A 21,622-nucleotide genomic window follows, 5' to 3' on the forward strand; every position below is an offset into this window, starting at 1 on the left:
ACATTTAAAATTCATATGCCTTTCGCCTGGAGAGCAGATCTTAAACAACTATCTCTGCCCAGTGTTGCCCGTATTGGAATCCCAACAGTCTGGTTGGTACTCTCCCACCCCCGCTGCTCCCAGGCTCCTCAGACAGAGGACAGTGGCCTTCTTCATTGAGCTGTTGTCCGAGCACAGGGAGTCTATTGTGTTTTGGGGGTACATATAATTCCACATTGTGACGGCCAAACTCGAGAATCATATTTTATTCAACAGGCCACAGGCTCTTACCGAGGAGGACACAAAGTCCGGGCGCCCGTTCTGAGTGAATAGTTTGGTCATGAGGGCATGGTGGGCGAGCATCAGTCAGAGTGTATCCCCGCCTTGGAGTGTGTCCTCCCTCACAGGGACATAAGTTCACACTAACCCAACACACGCACGAGAACACACACACACGTGCGCAGAAGGGGAGGTTATGCACCAACTGTTCCCTCTGTGTTGTTGTCCAGTGTTTTTGTTGTGTCAGACACAATAGTCTACTGGCAGATAGAAAAAGTGAATCGGATAACTGCAGTGGCCATGGCTAAAACATTTTCCGTTTCTGTACAGTACAGAGTAGTAGTTTCTGTATACTAAGACAAACATGTACACTTCATGATCTGCTTTACTTTCACAATTCAGTAAGACATGTATGATAGCACCTCTACACACCTGTAGCATATTCAATTAGCATGTTTACTGGCTATTCATTCACCTGCTGATAACGGCAGGGATTACTGATTAGGCATGCATGTTCCGAAAGCACTTTGGCTAATAATAGCTGACAGCAGGGCAGGAAACAAACACGTTACGTTTAAAGGAATGTCAATGTACTGCATGCTTTATGTGGCAAGTGGAAAGAGACAGGCCTCCACTAAATTAACCTTTTAGCCCTGCCTGCACAGTGCAGCGAGGTTGGAGTAAAGTGGGTCAGTAGTCTGTCTTTTTACACTGTGTTAATAATTCAATCAATATACAATATTTTGAGGACAGTTAGTGAGAGCACCGGGCACTAAGGACGGAAGTTTCAGTCGGTTCCAAACTCTTTGGTATGGTTGGTTCAAATGGTTTGGTATGCGTTCAAATTCATGCATTGAACGCATTGATGCCCAATGGAAGATGAACACAGCTGATTTTGGTGACGCCATGGCATTCCAGGGGTGTCAAACGTACATCCCCTAAAGGGTTCCAATGCAGCCCCCAACATGATACAACATTGGGCCAAGAGTGGTGCTAGTCAGAGTAGACTCTAGCACAACTCTTAGGCCAAAATGTCAACTTGCACATTAAATAAAACACAATTCAAGCACATTAATGCTCTGTATGGACCATAACCATTTAAGTAACCCCCAGGCCATTTCCTATAGTGCTATCCTCAAGTAAAAATGTCAGCTTTGCACACACATTCTCATAATCTAATAAGCAGATTTCAGGGAGAACTCTACCGATATTGCTGACCACATGGCCTCTATATCACCACCCCTCTAGCCCCCTCCCCACCTGCACCACTGATGGCAATGGTTGTTGTTTCGAAGTACTTTGGTCCAGAGTTTAGAGTCAGACACTTATAGATTTGCCTGACCAATGATTATTAATTAAGACGGATTCCTTCCATGACAAAATGGTAAATCATTCCTCCTACTACGAAATAATAAGAAGGGTAGTAAATAGCCTATAGCACAACTATAAAATATGTTCATCTTACACATTATTTGTGTATGGCACGGTTACATGTCTGATAAATAATCCACACTGATCAAACTTAAATGAAATGCATCATGTAAAAGTGGTAATTACATCTGAAAAGTAATGTAGTAGTTTTTATTTGATGTACATTCAATTCTACTTATTTAACAATCACAGTGTCCGTGTTAATTAAGTAGGAAATTTATTTTCACATCAGAAAATAATTGCAGTGTGAACACTTGAGTCAGAACTGTTCAAATTTAACTTCATGGACTGATCCTGTAGTAAAGATACAGTTTGTAAGATTGAAACCCACATGGATTAACCTATAGCTCTTGGGTGAAATGTGAGCCATCATTACACTGTTTGGTACCACTACAGGCCTTTCTATAGCTGTTGTCCCAGATATCTAGAAAGCATCAAGCCAAAAGCATACATATCTTAGCATGAATACATAGCTAATGTCAGCATTAGCATGTTAAGTAAATATGCCAGATACGTGACCACACCCATCACAGGCAGTGCTTTCCATAAACTTTACAAACTGTATCTTTCCCCCAAAAGAAGAAAAGAAAAAGAAAGAACAGGTTAATTGATATATAAAGGGTCCATTCAGGAAATATCTTTGCAGGGGGGGGGGGGGGGGGGGGGGTGTATTACAAAATGAATGACCAAGCAACCAATATAACAATTTTTCCTTCTGTGAAAAATACATCTATGTGATAAAATGTAGGTTATGTCTGTAAAGATAGAGTACAAAGACAACATTTTTCTTTTACCCTTAGGTACAAGGTAATAACATTTCATTACCAAAAAATCATCATAGAAAGCAGTATTTGGATTGCACCAACTCTATCAGCATAAAAAGTCATGTTGCGTAAGCCAAGGAGTTATTGAAGCACATGTATCTTATTGTTTATCAAATTCTTCCTTAAAAAGAATTGCTACAACAAACTCCTCCCTTACTATTTTTTTTTTGTACAAAATATACATTATATATATATATATATATATGTATGTATATATATATATATGTTTGGCGCACCATTACAAAAATTGATGTTTTACATACAGTATACATCTATACTTGTATATCTTTACAGTAAAATCAGCTCTGTATTCAGGCCTACTTATAGAATGGCTGATAAAGGCGTACTGTAGGTAATAAGGATGCTGCATTCTGATTTGCGTGTCCTCTATTCTCCCTATCCTAATTGCTCTGGCTATCTAGTGCATGCGCATTGGTTACCATCTGTCATTATGTTTCACCAAACAGACCGATTCTTAAAAAAAACAAAAAACATAATATAGATCTATGAAAAGGTCCACTAGCAGGTGGTGTGTAACTACTAAAAAACAAACAAACATGAGGACCAGAGGAAGGAAGGGTTACAACTTACAAGCTCCTCCAAAATGCTGGCCACCAGCAAAGTCCATTGTGTTGATTGATCCAGTTAGTGCCATCTAATTGTATGGTTTGTGGTAATCCATGGGAGTCCATCCACCGCAGTATTAGGCTACAGATCGTCCGCCCCCAAAATCTCTTAGGCATGTCAACAGACAGGTCCACTCCTAGATACAAACCTCTCAGTTAGGAGGAAGCAGAGCCCCACTCTATCCATCATCATGTTGTCGCTTTGTTTTGCCAGAACCACGCCACCCACACATTTTCTTAGTCTTAAGTTGGCAGGGCTTTCCATTCTCTATCCCTCTCAGCTGGCTGAGCTATTGGCAGGCCTGCTGCACTTGACTGAGAAGTTCTCCAAAGCGATCGAAGAGCCCCTCTACCCAGGCTCCGTTCTGCAGGCACATCTGTATCGTCTCCTCCTGTCCCAGATCCCCTGTATGCACCCGCAGAGATGCGATCTGGAGGTCAACACAAAAAACGATTGTTAAGGGAGAGAGGGATACGTACAGGTTTATGCTGCGAATAACCACTAAAGTAATGATTTGGTCTCATGCTTATTTATGTGTTTTGTCAGTATTGTACGCCACACATACAAATCCTTAACTAAGGGCACATTCACACTTGTAGTTCGGTAGACTCCGTGCGATTGGGGGGGTGAAGTTGCATCATTGTTGCATTTTTAATTTGGCTTGGTGTTCACACCGTCTTGTTTTCTTTTGTGTTACAATTATACTTTGCGTAGTTAGGACGTAAAGTGAGGGTAACCTGGAAGCAGGGGGGTGTGGGGGAATGGACGTCAAGTGTGTGTGACACTACACTGTGTGACACTACACAAACAAACCTACCACTTGCATCTGACTCCAGATCAGTGGAGCCATCAGGATTCCCAGTTCCAGGCTCGTGATCTTCTTTGCTTGTTGGTTTGTCGCATAATATTGCGTCCAGGTCTGTACTGCGAGCGCAAACCCTTTACTTTAATGAGACATTGTGCGATTAACCCAATCGCCTCTATTCTCTTGCTCCTATATCCTGTACACTGCAGTGTTTCTTTTGGTGCGTATTAACCATCAGTATTTGATAAATAAAATGCGATTGTCTGGTCATATTGCAATAAGGGCTTCCATCTCTTCACTAGACACACCTGTCCACAGGACATCTTTACGCTGCATACTAATTCCTTCTCCTTCCTCCTTGTGTACCAAATATCAACTTCTTCATCCCACAATGGCACATTCTTTGGTTCATCACCTATATTTGATGCGATTGTATTCAGACCTGCGGTGATCCACCCTCTGGTGCGCTTGGAAGCTAACCGAGACCCCGTTTTTTGAGTGGCGCAACCACTCCAAGGAACAGCAATGTCTGTGTGTTCACCTATGTGTTCAACTGTGTTGGTTAATGAGCACCAGTATAATGAGTACCAGTAGGGGCGTTGTTGTGCCAGAAACAGAGAGAGGGATAGTGTTGCACTGTTGCCTGCTAATGAGAGAGAGAGAGAGAGAGAGGTGGGGGGGGGAGTTGCAACACTCAGTTCACACAGGTGTGATTTTTAATCTGCAACAGAATTGGAATAAGCCTCACCTGCTCAAACAAAGCGCACTTTCAAACAATACGCTCCAGTAAAAAATCCTAGTGTGAATGTGCCCTAACAGTGTACACAATGGAACCAAATGGACCGTTATGGGTCCATCTGAAGTTCTGAACACTCCAAGGTAAAATTAACACATTTTACTGTTGCACAACACAAGATGCTTACAGAGTGGGATAATAGGCTTCCCATACCATCACTTCCAGAAAATGTCTCAATCTGAGTGCCTTAAGAAAACTAGGACCAAAAGCAGTGGAACAGAATTAACTGTGCTATTCAGTATTCTAATCTCTTACATCAAAAGAAATGTCCACGATCATCATTAACAAACACTGGCAAATTATTTCAACAGACCTGGCCCTCAAAGAGCACAATCCACGAAGGGTGGTCTATAAGAGACCACCAAACATGAGAAACAGGTTAGTGAGGTCTGATTGTCCACCAGACCCTCCACCCACCTCCCATTCTTTTTTGAGTCCTGTAGAACTAGGAAACTATAAATGTAATAACTGTCAACAGTGTAATTTTACCCAAAAACTAGAGATTCTATCCTCCACAAACGGGCATTAAATGTCAGAGGTAATTACATTACATGATTTACGGGTATCATTAAATGTAAGACCAACAATGTGATCGATATGCTAATATGCCCGTGTGGGCTCGCACATGTTGGCAAAACTACCGCAAATGCACCATTTACCGGAGCTATCAAAACGAGAATTTTGGAAGACCGAAGCAATATCAGAAATCACGATTAGAAGAGTCCTGTTGCCTCTTTTAGTTTTCATATTAGGAGAACAGCATGTGCCCCCAGTCAATGCACAGCTTGCTGTAAGCAATTATTCATTCACACACACACTTGCACAACAACACATGTCCCTGAAATGTGTGTAGAGCGATGTCTCACCTCATCCTTACACATAAGGTATGTGTGGTACTTGTAATGCTGCAACGAGTGGTACAGGGAGAACCACTGGGTTTTCTGCTGGTCCACTGTGTATTCCTTGAAACGGAGAGGAATACAACAAATACATTGCCAAGATATTTGGAAAAACATATTTAGTCCATGAGTTAGATCACAGAAGAAAGACAATGTTGCTTGTAAAAGGATTCTGAGTTGTTGTATTATGCCCTCTACTGGACAAATAATTAAAGTGTACAATGGGGGCCTGATGAAAAATAATAATAATAGAGTTTCACCTTCTTGCCCTGCCTAAAAAAAAAGACACCCGACTCTACTTTTGGAGCTTGTGACCCAACTAGAGTTCTCAACGGTGCCCTAACTGAGCAGTCCTGAGGCTCGACTAATTAGCATAGATTTTAGGCCCGACACTGCCCTAAAACGTCGGGTCGGGTCAGGTTTGGGCAGAATTTGAAAGCTCTCACTTTCAAGTGAAATGCCAGTCAGCACCATCTTCATAATAGATGGCTGCATACACAGACAGAACAGTACTATTATTTTTATAATTATAAAAAGAGGATGCAATATACATTTCTTTTTTTTCATGGAACCCGAGGCACGGCCCTACTGATTAGCATACATTTTAGGCCCGGCCCAAAAATGTCGTGTCAGGTCGGGTTCGGGCAGAGTTTGAGAACTCTAAACCCAACCCAACAGCCTTTATACCAAGAACTATTATTTGACAACTGCAGCAAGATGGTGCTACTGCCATTTTGGACGGAACTAGACAACTTGCTGTCAAAAGGTGGCATGAAGAAAAACAATGCACCGTCATTAAATTATGTGAAGCCTGCGGAACTACTAGTGATGGCAGATAACTCAAAAAGCAGAGCCTACTCAACATCAGCTGATCTTTCACAGGCACACTTCATTTCGTTGGGGCAGGCCATTTAAACCTGCCTGATCTGCTACATTACTGCAGTGCCATGCAGTGCTTTTATCTGTAACGTTTTTGCGCTCCTACAAGCAGCAACTCTATTTCTCTCTTGCTTTTTAATTTTCTGCAATATCCATTTGGTAGATCAGGGATACCAAATATTTTTGGGCCAGAGGAGGACCCCCTTCACAATTTTGAAAACCTTTGCGGTCAAATCTGTGTAGTAGGTTGTTGAGAAGGCTGAAAGTATGTGTTACATCACTTGCAACAGAAAATGAGTGAATGTTTAGCATAAAGTATACAACCATTGTGACATTTTGAAACATCTTTGCTGTGGTAGTTTAAGTCAACAAAATGACTTCTATGTTTCTGAACAGCACAGCATTTTCACGTCTCCATTTGTAGCATGTTTTAGGTCTCACCAGTGGCACTTTGTTGGCTAGCTTGAAGGGCTTCATGGTCTTCTTGTTGTAGGCCTTCCCACTGAGACGCACTTTGAAGGCTGGGGTTTCTCCATCCTTGGTCAATTCTGTTACCACAGAGATCTCTGGAAAGCTGTCTAGGGCCGTCTAAAGACATGGACGAGAGAAATGTTTTAGAGACACAACCTTGTTGTGATGCCATCCTTGAAGTTGTGATTATATCAAAATACAATAAAAGGTGTAGCTACGGTAACACAAAAGCCACAAATCGTGTCATGAAGTCATCACACAAACTACTTTTATTCTTGTCCTCCCACCGTGTTTTCCAAAACATCATTCAGCAACAAACACAGATAAGGGTAATGGACCTTTAGGAGCTGTCCCATATGCAGTTGGGGAAGGAGGCGTTTCCTGTTGTCAGCGATCATCCCGTCCACCCTCCTCATATGAGGCAGCAGCAGCTCATCTGAAATGAGACATGGGGAAGCAATCCATTTTAGATCATCCCGTCCTCTGTGGTCTTTGTTCAATGGGCTATGTGCACACAGAATAACTCTTCCTACTTCTGGGCTGCTTCCCTACTTCCTTCACAGGTGTTACCGATGATACTAATTAAGGCTCCGTTCCATTTAGTTTGCAGTGGTTCTCAAACCTTTTCATTTCAAGGACCCCCCCCCCCGCCCCCATAACTCAGAGTTTACACATGGAACCGAATGGATTTGCGGGTCCCTTTGCTACCATTTGTACACTGTTACACACCCGTACATGGCCATTTGGAACCCACTCAAGGACACTTTGAGACCCACTGGTGTAGCAGTGAGCCAACGCACACAATAGCAGCACCCTGACTGTTTGACCAGAATGGAAGAAAGCCTTCATTAGTGTCAGCGGTAACACCTGTGAAGGAAGTCGTGAAGGGGCCCAAGTTCTTTCCAAAATGGCGTGTGTGCATGGAGCCCATTTTCATCTACTGCTGAATAGGAACATCGACCTCAGCAGTGACCTCAAATGTACATTTGCTCACCGTTGTTCTTTTCCAGCGCCGTCAACACATCCTCGTCCAGGGCAACACTGATGAGCAGCTCCACAAAGCTCCTGAACGTCTCCTTCATGGTCCGTGTGTTCATCAACCGCGAGCCCAATGGCACCGGAGGACTGAAGTCTTGGGTGGGAATGATGTGATGAGAGAAGCAGAGGAGTCCGAGAAGCAGAAAAGAGAAGTGATTTATTATCATAGTCCTCTGTGGGGATGGAGGGTGAAAGAGAGTAGTTTAATTCTTTCTGCGCAATCTACATATCTACACATCTGCAATCAACATATTTGGACCCGCTAGGCTAGGATACGGCAGGTGCCAGCTACATACATGTTCGGACAACCGTATACTCCATGAAAGCGGAAACCGTCAATTTACCTTTTAGCATTGCTCCGGTTGCTATGCAACGCCTCCTTCCCCACCACCTATGGGTTTGTCCATCCAGCTCCATTGAGCCTCCATTATAACATGATTTTCAAAGCCCTGTATCTCTAACGCTTCGAGCACTGTCTGTTCATGGTGGGCCGTCGCGCATCCCGATCTAATTTAATTTGTGACTTTGTCTCGCATCACTCCGGACATGTAACCGTTTCTGAAGAGAGGTAACGGGTATGAGCAACGATCACCGTCCTCACAACAATAGCCCCCACCTCACTAAAAACCCGGAAATGAAACCGAGACTCGTAGACTATGGGCTCCATTTTCGTCACTGCTAAACCCCTTATCCCTAAACTTCTTTGCCTTTTTTTTTCTTTTACTATTTTGCAAAATATTTTTGAATAGTTCAACTAGCCAATCTACATTGACACGTCGCGAGCTTGTAGACTGGCCATTTTAACTATTCAAAAATGTTTCGCAAAATAGTAAAAAAAAAAAAAGGCATAGAAGTTTAGGGATAAGGGGTTTAGCGGTGACGAAAATGGAGCCCTAAGAGTGAACTGCTGGGACAGGTTAGGTGTGCTTATGCTACCACCTAGCGGGCAAAAACAAAACAAAAAGCGTTAAAGGTTTCTTCACCATAGTCACCGCCCTCCTCATCGGAGGAGCCTGAAGGAGTGCTTGAGAGGTCCTCCTTCCACTTCCTCCTCTTCTTGGGTGGCGGTTCTGCCTTGGACTTGGGCGGTTTTGGCCGGGGCTTCTGGTTCAGGGTGACCAGGGAAGGGGAAGCTGTTAGGCCCAGCAAAGTCTTCACCTGAGAACCCCTGGGTAAAATAATAACACCACAATAGCAATTAAAACCTTGCACCCTTCCAGAAATAATCTGAGAAGACAAAAATAATTTAACATCACTCACATCAACACTCACTCACAACTCGATCAGGTCATTCCTTCGCAGAGGTAATGTTATGCATGCATAGACTTTATGTTGATATATTGCAGTTTTTACAAGACTTCCAGGAATAATGAAGATAAACTACATGGAAACACACTGATTAGTATTTTTAGTTTGCATTTCTTTTTTTTAATATATCCTAAAATTCATTAGGCACAGCCACCAAACTTTGCACACAGAGTCTGATCCGTATTATTCTATTAGTTGGGAAACTTTTGCAGAACAAAACAAAAAACAGTCATCAAGCTACAGCAGTGAGGATGATTGTCATTGTGTGGTCCTCTCAACACAAACATAACATGGAAATATTGGGTCACGCAAAGAGCAAGGAGAGTTTCACATGCTGATCAAGGAAGTATTTTTATATTTTTTATGGAGGGACAGACAGTAGGCTGACAGGAAATGGGGAGAGAGATGGGGGGGGGGTCACGCAGTAAAGTCCGTCAGGATCGGGAGTCGAACCTGCGGCACACTGCCAGCTGGATTACCAGCCAAGGTGCCTGGACTGCTGAGCCACGGCCCAGGCCGTTTAGCCAATTTCATTGGCTCAATTTGATGCTTCGCTATAATACACGAGCCACATTAAAAAGAAGACCACCAATTTAAAGATATATATTTTTGGCGTCTTAACCAGTTGAAATAATATAGCTTACTCTGGGCCAGATCTGACTAGTTATGATATGACTTGAGTTGATCTGGCCTCGATCTGACTCTCTGTGATTCATCCAGGGATGTCTGTCTTAGTGGGCAGAATTTATGTTTGTTGAAATCAGGTGATATTCTGGGCCAGATCTGACTAGTCTTGGTTTGGCTTGATCCGGCCACAATCGAGACGTCACTAATTCGTCCTGACAGTGATGCTGGGACCAATTTGATCCGCAGCGGCTGACAGTTAAAAAACCCAGTCTACTGGAATAGGAAATCAATATTGAAGTTCAGCGTTACACCAAACTCAAATTCTGTGACTGGCTTGTGATTGATTAGGGGATGAACTAATAATCACTGAGGATTCTCGAAAACAGCTGCAATTGAACAATTTTAAGACTTAATAATAAATTGAAAGGAAATGGAAATTCAGACTTCGTATCAGGCTAGGGGTCACAACTTACCTGAGCGAGTTCATGGGCTTGCAGCGTGGCTTGCGGCTGCAGACTCGTACATACTCCCTCTTGTTGACAGTGTCTAGAAACTTCACATACACCCTCTGGTACATGGTCTTGGCATCTCCGAAATAGCCAAGATACTGTGCAAACACAAATATAACTTAAAAAAATAAAAAATAAATGCTGCTATATACTGTACATAACAAGAACCCCAAAATGGGTTCCCTTCCTGAATGGGTTAACCCATTCTGGGCAGGAACCCCTTTTGGTGTTTTAAGCATTATGTTCTAATGGTCACTGGAACAACATATTTTCAGATGGGGGTCGGCGGCCAATTACATATATTTTTGGGGGCCCTTGACATGAATATGTTTGAGAACAACTGCCGTAGAAACATGGGATTTTCTGTACTGTATGTGCATGTATGCTTATTATGGTGTGTTGCGAGTGTGTGCAAGTGTACTCACGCTGTTAGTGGCAGAAAACACCCTCTTCCCATCCCTCAGCTCTGGGACAAACTTCTGCAGCAGAGCCTTCTGGACCTTCCAAATGGCTGGAGGCTCCTGTCCCGCTTTCATTGTCACCTACACACACACACACACACACACACACACCATGCGAATACACCATTAGTGCAAAACATGCCTCAGCATGTGGCTAATGTTTCTTTCCTTTCACGTGGTTGCTGGATGTGGATTCAAGACACGTTGCATTTAAACTTTAGCTATCCGATTGCAAGCTGATGTTAATGCCAGATGTAAGCAACATGATCACCTCCTATAAGCATGTCCCATGTTGTACTTCCCTAGCCATACCTTAAGGCTCTCGATATCCTCATTTCTGACGACAAACTCGTCCCTCTCGCGGTACATTCCCTCGCCCCCGCTGTCGGACAGCTCTTCGTCGGTCAGTCCCTCAATGGCCACACTGGGTAACTGGACAGCCAACTGTCCTGGCGGGGCCTGCTTTGAGCTCTCCTGAACCGGTGGTGACGCCAGGACAGGTGACGCAGTCATTGCTGCAGAGGCTTTGGTCATGGTGTCCCTGGGAGTGGCCGCTGGCGGGGTTTCAGCAATAGACTGGGGCACGGTACACAGGGTCTGCTCTGACTTCATCACAGAAGGGCTGATTCTGTCGTCTGCAGTAGGTTTTTTTTTTAAAGAAAGAAAATCACACCTGTGTGAGGTGACGGGCGCTCTTATCATAATACATCTTATTATTATCAGAGTAATCCAGTAAGAGAGTAGTGACGTGCTTTGATCTCACCGCAAAGCGGTTGCCTATGGGCTATAGTTCCAAACATTAGAATTATCCCCTTGAGCACTTCCGCATTCCATTGTTGGGAGTCAACGCTAGTGTCGCCACTCTTTTACTATTCCACTCAGATTATTATTATTATTTCATTCCATCAGCCAATGAGATGAGATGTCCAGCTTTTAATGTTTGTGTTTACACACAACACTCAAAACTGGCCATTCATAATCAGTGGCATTTAATGTTTGTATTGGGACAATGACGTAAAACTGGCCATTCATTATCAACAGTATTTAACATTTGTGTTAGGACAAGGTTTGTGTTTACACACACACACACACACACACACACACACACACACACTAAAAGCTGGACATGGGCGCCCCTCAAAAAAAGAAGTTCAGTAAAACCCAAGTAAAATTCACCCACACAGTCAGTGTAAAGTTGAATTCTTCTTATGTATGTCTATTACCTGTAATGTACAGCAAGGTGCCTGTGTGCATGGCAAACTGTTTAGGCTAGTTGCAGGATAATAATATGTGGAAAATAAATACATGGCTATACACATACTGGATTAAACTGAGCAACATATCAACCAAACAAGATCTTTATCAGGCATGTATGATGAATATCCATTTCTTTCTAATTACCTGCCATAAGCTAAAAAGCGATCCCAGGTTATTGTTCCAACCTTGCACGTCAAATCAAAAAGTGCATGTATGTATGTTTGTAATGTATTATATTGGCTTGGCATGTCATCTATAAGAGGCGTAATTACCTGTCCTGGCTCTCCTATCTGAAGACTCATCCAGGGCAGAGAGGGCTGAAGTGATGCTGTTGCGCAGGGCCTGGTTCTTCCCAGTATTCTCCTCCTCATCAGAGCTAAATGACGGCAGAGTCTCCAGGTTCTTCTGCAGTTCCTCGTCCAGCCGTTTTTGCTGACCGCTTTCCCCATGGCCCCTCTGTGGACTCAGTTTGGGTGGCAGAGCAGGCAAGGGGCAAGGGGACTGCTTAGATGAGACGGAGGGCTTTCTGGGGCGACTGATAGTGCGTGTAGGACTAGGAGAGTAGTGTTGCTTCGGGCCAGATTTGAGGAAGTCTAAAAATGAGCCCATGAAGCCCGTCTTCACCTCTGGCTGTTTCTCTTCCACTTCCCGGATCTTCTGTCGGATCCTCTCCTGCTGCTGATAGCCATCATACACGGTATGTGAGGAGGAGGGAGAACCGGCGTCGCTACCACGAGAGTTCTGCCGCTTGGTCTGCCCGCCACGCTTGGCTGGTCTGCCCTGTGCACTCTCCTCCTCCGGCCCAGATGGCTTGGATAAGCACTTGCTACGAGCCTTCTTTTTGGGGAAGGTCTCAGAGCCCGGGGAGTCTATGAGACCATCCTCCCCTTTGACAGACTTTGCATTCCCCTTGACGATGTTCTGGATTCCCGAGGGGTCATATGCCTGGCTGGTTAGATGATAGTCATTCTCAGTGCGTCCTCCGTCTCCATTTGGGTTGAGGTCCGAGCTGGTGTGGACAGGTTGTCCGTGACAGTTTGTAGTTATTTGACCGCCATTTAGTGTCATTGTCATGGCGTGGGAGTTGGTGATGATTGGCTGTTGTGCTGAGGAGAAACTAGGAGAAATGTGTCTCATGTCAACAGTTTGGAAGTGCCCCTTGGAGTCTGCCATTTCCCCTTCGCCCGCGGATGCAGCTTTGACAAAGTCCTGTGGCGTGACACCGCATGCAGCCACCGTGGCAGCCAGGATGTCGTCAACATTGGAGAGAATGTTCCTGTCATCTGCCAGCAGCATGGAGTCAGGGAAGCAGATGGAGTTGAGAGTAAAGTGGTTCTTGGCATCATGTGACTGCTGATTAGCAGACTGGCCATAGTGGTCCTTTGATGCTAGGTGTTTCGAGTCTCCTGTGCCTGAGCTCTGAGCTGAAGCTACCACACTCCGGCTCTCATCACTGGCACTCATCAGGTACTGGACCTGCGCTGGGCCCGAGCTTTGAGCAGGATGCATAAGTGCCGATATTACCTTTGATGAGTTTTGACCCGAGTGGACGAGGGGGTGCTGTAGCAGAATCATCTCGTTGCGCTCGTGCAGACCCTGGGTGCTAGGGACCCTGATGAACTGGGTCAGAGCTGCTGTAGTCTGGTTATGACTCTGGTGGTTTTGTTGGTGTGGCTCAGAGGATTTGAGCAGCAGAGAGTGATGTTTGAGGTGCTCCGAATTAAGGGGCACATGGGAAGATATAATACTGGCGTTAGTAGTTTTTGTGTTAGCTGTTCCCTCACAGCTGGCACTGCTTAGTTGGATGTGCTGCTGGCCCACAGAGTCCATCCTTGAATTCTTTACCTGGTCCACGTTTGTCTGGCCTAGTCCCATAAACTGGTCCTCAGACCGTGAATTGCTCCGGATTACGCTCTGCGTTTTGTAGCGGTCGTCCATTTTTGAGACCACGTAGACCACGTTATTGTGAGCACCCATGTTGCTCTCAGCTGGGGTCTCCATGGAGACTTGCTGGAGCGCCTGCAGGTCCTGAATAGGAAGCTCTTCAGGTTTTTGTTTGCCATAGGCCGGCTTTAGGTCCTGCACTGAGGCTCTAACATTGTTCTGTAAGGCTTGTGCATGAGGAGCTGAAGAGTAGCTGGGTGTGGGCGCAGACAACAGGTATTTCTGGGTGAGCTGCTGGGTAAGAGCATTATCTGTTTTACCTCCAAGTGAAGATTGCATCAGAGTGTAGCCCTGTGTAGAATTTGATGTAGATAGACTCTGGGCACACGTAGATGAGTAAGAAGAGCTGAGGGATTGTCCTGTGGCATAGCTCAGAGATTGAGAAGTCGAAGCTTGCCCCCGTGACTGAGATGGGTAACTCACGTTAGGGGTGACCTGAGAATGAGAAGCAGGGTAGCTCTCTGAGAGGTTCCCCTGACATAGGACCTGGACTTGGGTTCCATACTGGGCCTCTGGGCCCTGTTGTAACACAGGACTGGAAGAGTAGACCAAGGCCTGACTAACAGACGCCCCGTTGCCAGAGAAAGAAGGCAGAGTCTTGTAAAGGGGAGGCAGTTTATCTGTGGAGGAGTGGGAGGGCTGGGATTGGTTGTGGGAGGTGATATACGTTTGAGAGAGACTGTTGGACAGCAGACTGGGCAGCTGGACCGACTGCTGGTTGGCAATGACAGTGTTCTGCTTTTGTCCAGGGGAGGAATATCTTTCAGGAGAGCCTCCTGTCAAACTCTGCGAATGCCGATGACATTCCCCACCCTCTGAGGGGTGTGGGGCTAACTTGGAAGAGGCTTTAGCCTTGGTCCCCAAAGCAGATGAATAACTCCGAGTTGTTGACTCCGTTTTCGGTTGCGAGGCACCATTGACCCCCTGAGAACGGTCCGCCCCCGTGGCAGGGCTACACGACACAGGGGTCCGACGAGAGGGTTCCTGCTGGTAGGACACCTCCGCTTCACCACCCGAGCCCAAGTACCCCTGTAAGGAGTGGTGAGAGCTGGGTAGCTGCTCTGAGGCCGCGTGGGTACTGGAAGGCCTCTGATGGTGTTTGATCACACTACATTCCCGCTGAAGTGCTCTCTCAATGGAGCCTGAGAAGACTGGGGCACCATAAGGCTGGGGGGCTCCGTGAGGGACAGGCAGAGTAGAGGGCAGAAGACTGAACTGAGGCTGAAGGAGGTGGGGGGCTGACTCCTGGGCAGAGCGGTACGTGGAGGATTGGATGGGCAGTGCCGAGCCCAGTGAGGGGGCAGAGAGGTGGTTGAAGGCCAGGGCAGGGAGGACAGTCTGGCCGGATTTGAGGTGGAGGAGGGGATCGTGGTGAGAGAAGAGGCCATTGGACGTGCTGAAGGCAGGGTCCTGGAGGGCTAAGGAGGAGGCGGCGGCATAGCTCCGGGAAGGGAAGGCACCAGTGTGCTGATAAGATGACAGAGTGGCAGGAGAAGGAAAAGTGGCAGTAGATGGCAGAGCACCCGTCAAATACAGCTCTGTGGTCGAGTTGGCACCTGCATGAAGAGGAACCATGAGAATATAAGTAAAAGGGGGAATATGAAGCCTACATGTACACCAATTGAAAATGTATGAATCATACTACTAACGCTTGCAAATTCATTAAAGGACACAGGAGGCCGCACATTTTTTCTCAGTGGGACAAATGCTCTAGGCTAGCCTCTAGTACTTTTTATGTGTTATAGCAGTGTTATAGCAAAACATGTTCTTTAGTTTTGGGCCTGAGAGGCTAAATCTCATCAAATGGTGGTCTGTGGCTCAAATGCTGAATAAATAATGGGACTCTATATGAAAAAGGGTTGAAAATAAGGTTGTGTTATAGAAACAAGTCGGTCCACTTTTCCAAATAGGAAATTCTAAGCAACGGTAATTTAGTAGCCATAGCATATTTGTTCTCACCAGCAGGCCATGATGTAGTCCTGAAAGGAGGGAGCAGTGAGGCACCGACAGGACCAGCCTGAAGGCTTCTGGACTCCATGGCTGACAGGAAGCTCATGATTGAAGTCTCAGAAGTATTAACATCTGAGTCAAACACTCCTGACAGCCCTACAAGGGAGATGAAAACGATCACAGAATAAGACACAGATGGAGGATTTGTTACTGCCATTACTAAGGTCAGTCGAAACATATTTGTCCTAGGGCTGGTAAATTAAAGAAATAATAACGTTGTTTATTTGACAGGGACAATACAATAAACAATGCATCAAATTATAAAAACTAACAAAATATACTTTATTGGATCCGAGCAGCGCTCGCTGTCCGCTGGTATCCTGTTTTTACAATAACGAGTAATTTTCTATGGGGATGTTTTTATAATAATACTTTTCGAATATATTCAATATAATCAGGCCAATATTTAAAACCCAATATTCAAATTACATTTCTGGGGAATGTTACCAACCCTAATTTGTCCTATATGTTTGTAGTAGCTCAGCCACATCCTGGACTAGAATGAAAAGATAAATGTGCATGCTGCATAGCATTTCCAAGTTCCAACTGACCTGCAGGATGATGTGACGTGGTGTAGGTAGGGATCTGATGTGCAGAGACGTAGCTTTGCCGCTGGAGGAGTTCTGTGTCAAGATGACTTGCACCATAACTGGAACTGCAAGAAAGCACATATAAAGCTCTGGTCTCTTTCTGAAAAAAACTAAAACGAAGCAGTTCTATGGAGCTTTTAAAAACGTATGGGCAACATGGCAAAATGGGCAACATCTTATACGTCTATTAGATAAAGTAGAATGGCACAAAACTTGCCGTTAGAAGTATAACCTTACTGGTCTGCTAGCTCTACATTATCAGACCCTCTGAGCTGCCAATCCTCTTCCTTGTTATTACATTGACGAACACACAGTTATCATGTTATATAGACCATTGGCTCCCAAACATTTTATACTGAAGTACCACCTCAGAAAATATTTGATAACTGATGTTAAAATACAGGACTGTATATACCTGCCCAGTTTTTGTTCCATTCCTAAGCCAATAATGCTGCTGCTCTGAAAACTCAGTCTAATGATTAGACTCGAATCACTAATCAGCACAACTGATGAGATTTCTAATGTAATTAATCCGTTCTCGAATCTTCTATTACCAGCTAGGTGTGGTGTTGTGTTCTGTCATGCTCATTTCAGCATGGCTGGATAGCCTATTTCAAACAATTGCTGTGTTCTCCCCCTGTGTATGTTTGTGTGGCACAACCTCGCGCCTCGCGGCAGTTGTTTGCGTGCGCTGTCTCTGTCATGTCCCCCCCCCCCCCCCATATTAGTCTGATTATTATTTTAGACACATGTTTAATTGTTTATGTGTCACAGCCTCGCGTTAATGGCTTAATGCATGTCGGACCCGCATTTTCAAACTGTCCACACATCGCGACGGACCCGACGGTATAAAAGATGTGAGTGATTCTTGCAACGCGCTGCGTCCGACTCTGACTGGAATTGGATAGCTGTAGTAGGCAGCATTGGCTCCGCCTGTAGCAGGAGTGCTTGCTGTCCCATCCCATTGCCCAGAAGTGCGTGTGCATTGATGCAGACGAGGCAGCCAATCAGGCTGGGCCGTATGACTAGGGATAGAACAGGTCGACTAGCTTATTATTAGTCAGGTGGTTTCACCTGACAAAAAAGCAAATACTGAAGATTAGGGAAAGTTGTATTTGGAAAAAGTGATGATCTGTCGACCCTTTTCTCCTTCGATAAATCAGACAAGTCTGAAGCGAGTGGTGCAACAGCACCCCCTATTGGTACTCTAAACATCGTAGGTTGGGACAAAGGGACATTGCTGTTCCTTGGAGTGGTTGCACCACTCAAACAAGGAGTCAAGACACAATCGGTCACAGCTAGCCTGATCTCGCCAGGAGGCAAACAGCTGTTGAAGAACATTGAACTGAGATTGAGTCATCTGCCCCCATCCCCAACACACACTCACTCCATTTCCCCCCAATTTTCCCTTGATTTCAAAAGCATGAATCAGGGCTTATTAATCAGGTTTATAACTTAAAAGTAAGTAGCCTTACTTTTAGATGACGCTAGTATGTCGCAGGGACTTACCCCCAATCCAATCCTTGATGCTGAATGCCAAGCAAGGAGGCATTGGGTCCCATTTTTAGAGTCTTTGGTATAACCGGCCGGGGATCGATCCCCGACCTCCCAGTCTCAGGGCGGACACTCTAACCACAAGGCCACTGAGCTGCTGGTTATAACCCAATGTACCAAATATATAATTTGTTGTCAATGTAATAAAGTTGATCAAGTTCCCCTGTAGGACTGAGGCAGATTCTAAAAATGCCTTCTAAAGCTTGACATAAGTTTTCTGGAGAAAAACTAAATCTAATCTATTTATTATAAAATTACATAACTGTTGCTTCAATCAATTGCTATATACTGTACATAGCAAGAAGAACCCCAAAATGGGTTCCCATCCAGAAGGGTTAAAACACCAAAAGGGGTTCCCTTCCTAAATGGGTTAAGAAAGGTTTCCAGGCCTTGTACAGGACAATCAGAAAATAAATAGTCAAACACATTTCCTTATTCTTGTCTCTCTGACTCAGCGATGACTTCTTTCAACATCAGTTGAGAAAACTCTTATATAAGAATATAACAATTTAGCTTCTTTTTTTTGCCCCAGAATGCCGATTGGCAAAGTATGGCTTGTTATAACTGAAGCAATGATGATAAGCTATATCAGTATCTCTATCTTTTTACCTGGAAGGGCAATAGGTTATACTTTGTTAAACCCATTGTTTTCAGTCAGTCAAAGTAAATACAACAACACAGGTCACACAAAGACAAAAGCATTGTTAGTCTGAAGACACTTGTGTGTTGCATCATGTATGTAGTACACACATTAATAGGCAGAATGTGTGACATTCTCATGTGACAAATACAATGACACGTTGACTGTATAATAATGGTTGCCCACTAGTATTGCAATTGAGATTAATAAGATAATACATTAAACAGCCTACTTTGTTGAAAGGTGCGTTGTCTTTATTATTATTATTATTAACAAGCGCCAATAAAATGGGTGCAGTACTTAGTTTAGACAGTTTTTGGTTTAGACTAGTCATTGGTTAGACCAGTCCTACTCTACAACTACAACCTAACTCAAATCCTCACCCTAAACCTAACCTCCCACGGGGCAGCACCCCAATAAAATAGGTCACTTATGATCTGCTAGTTGGGTAGCTAGCTAGCATGACGGCCAACTTTATTGTGGGTGGATAAGTAGGCTGGTTAACACTGATACAGAGGAGAGAGATTCCTTCATGCTGAGACCCTACCACTTCATACATGCCTGGTGACAACAGCAGCTCCAACCTAGCAACAACGACCAGGGGCGACACACATTCATGATTCATTGCATTATGTCATGCTAAACACACGTACACACATTAAATAAATGCTAACTAGCTATAGCTGGCTAGCTCCGTTTGTATGTGTGTGTGTGTGTGAATTCATGTGCGGGTCGGGAGGAAGGAATGTCTCCCAGGTAACAACAACGCGACTGCAGGCTTTAAATTGGACCTAGCAGCCTTTTCCCCTCACAAGTGTCATACGACAAAAATGACAATATGTCCAACAACAAACTGGGAGAATTAAGAAGACGCGTCGACATTTACTGTATTTAGTGTATTAGGAATCGTGATGTGTTTTATGTCGAGCGACAAACAGGAGTCGCTGTCACGTGCCGAGAAAAGAAAATGCCGACCTACAAGCCCAAAACATGTCGTGGACGTGACGTGTTGTGAGCTTATATATCTGCTATTTGTCCCCCCCTTCGGCACGCGATACGATAGTGCCTGGCTCGTACGACATCAGCAGAAAAGAAGAAGACCCCTGTGTAATTAATGTAAACTAAAAAGCAGGCCTTCCATCCATCACCGTGTTTTCCCTGTGGAAGGTGACCCGCCCCGAGCCGCCTTGCCTTCATCTCATATGTATACCTTTGCTTGATGCTACTCGCTGCTGCGGCGCTGCTGCGCTCATAGGAGGCCCAGGGAGACGACGACAGAGACGGGGAAGGAGCCGCAGAAGCTGCGGTCTGTGCTGCTGCTGCCGCCGGTGGCGGCGGTGGAACCAGCGCGTCGGCGAAGCTGGACGTCGGCGGATAATTCCTGCTGTCCATCATCCGGCGAAAGCTGCCCTTCTTGTTGTTCCCCGACGACAGAGCTTTGTGGAGGAGCGGCGGCGGCGGCCAGCAGCACACACCATTGTAGCACCAATACCAGAGCAACAACCAGCCAAGGAAGGCAGCCACCGACCAAAACAATCACATTACCAAAGCGATAGACACCCGAGGGGAAAAAACCGAGGGGGAAGCCACCCGAAGCTTTGCTATTACACGCGTCTTGAGAGAGTCTAATACCTTCGTCTTCCTCGGGAAACAAAACAAAAGATGTGTTAATAATTGCTCACATCTATTCTCCCGATGTCCACAACTGTGCAGAACAGCAGCGCTGCATGGTTTCATGATGTGCCCCCATGTTGGGTCATTTCCCAGGATGCACCGCAAACGGTTACTTGGGTTGGAAGTTTTATTTGACTACCGATCCTTCTTCTTACCACCTGCATGCATCATGGTTGTTTTACAGTTAGGCTATAGCAGGCTATGGAGGTCTTGTTGTTTGTATGATACACTAATAATGTATCAATAGCCCACTGTGTGTGTGGGGGTAATGACAGCATTTTGAGACATACTTTTAGAGAAAGAGCACACCAACAAAAGACACCAACAGAGAATCATTCAACAGATTCTATATTATTCCTTTTTCCCCTCTATAGTCAAAATCTGTTCATTTGATGCAGTCTGACTACACCTAATAACAGGAGGAGGAGTAACATATGTGTATCATGATGTGGCTGAAAACAAACACACACTTAAAACTTTATTTAAAACATTTGACAGTTTTCAAGTATTTTTGCTTACAATCACTGAGCAGCAGGGGGGGGAAAAACAACTTTCAGTACATTGACCCATAAGGTCATCGTGAACTTTGGCATCATAAGTTAGACATAATATCCGATGAAACAGGAAGAGGTACAGTATTGTCAAGGGCCCCGCTTCTTCCTCTTCTGAACTTAATTTCTGCATTATGTCATGATTTATCAGACATCAATACTTTGTCCTATTTACCCATTATTCAGACATTGGTAGCCACTTGACTCATCACTGGTGTAAAAACATTAAACCTTAAACTTAATTAACCTTAAACATAACAAAAAAAAAAAGATTGATGGATTCAAACATTGCCATAATTTATATCTAAACCTCTGTTGCCTTTTTTGTGCCATAATACATTAGGCAGTGATTTCACAGGTTAGCACAGTATTTACTGGTATATAGATATGGTGATGAACACAGATTTCCAAAAGTTTAAAAGGTAGGCTACATTTCAGAGCGCAGTGATCATATTTCAGATACACCAGA

General features: G+C 44.6%; 1 protein-coding gene across 1 annotated transcript; it reads right to left on the reverse strand.

Annotated features, from left to right (window-relative positions):
• Positions 1 to 1,825: 1,825 nt before the first annotated feature.
• Positions 1,826 to 21,580, reverse strand: qser1 (glutamine and serine rich 1). The gene is made up of 13 exons (XM_083792345.1): positions 20,139 to 21,580; positions 16,696 to 16,799; positions 16,094 to 16,240; positions 12,463 to 15,690; positions 11,246 to 11,568; positions 10,898 to 11,014; positions 10,437 to 10,570; positions 9,012 to 9,196; positions 7,985 to 8,122; positions 7,329 to 7,426; positions 6,961 to 7,107; positions 5,608 to 5,703; positions 1,826 to 3,570 (listed from the first exon to the last, which is right to left on the reverse strand). The coding sequence occupies exons 1-13, from the start codon at positions 20,321 to 20,323 to the stop codon at positions 3,430 to 3,432; spliced, it is 5,043 nt and encodes a 1,680-aa protein (XP_083648471.1). The 5' UTR covers positions 20,324 to 21,580; the 3' UTR covers positions 1,826 to 3,429.
• Between the last annotated feature and the right edge of the window lie 42 nt (positions 21,581 to 21,622).

The sequence above is a fragment of the Protomyctophum parallelum genome (genome assembly GCF_964188405.1).
Source record: "Protomyctophum parallelum genome assembly, chromosome: 2".
Lineage (NCBI taxonomy): Eukaryota > Metazoa > Chordata > Actinopteri > Myctophiformes > Myctophidae > Protomyctophum > Protomyctophum parallelum.

Excerpts from the sequence above, each read along its gene's own strand:
- qser1 (XM_083792345.1), bottom strand. The coding sequence starts at position 20,323 with ATGATGGACAGCAGGAATTATCCGCCGACGTCCAGCTTCGCCGACGCG. Across the intron at positions 10,571-10,897 it reads TGTTTTCTGCCACTAACAGC|TATCTTGGCTATTTCGGAGA; the intron begins GTGAGTACACTT and ends GTGTTTGCACAG. Across the intron at positions 3,571-5,607 it reads ACCTTATGTGTAAGGATGAG|ATCGCATCTCTGCGGGTGCA; the intron begins GTGAGACATCGC and ends GTTGACCTCCAG.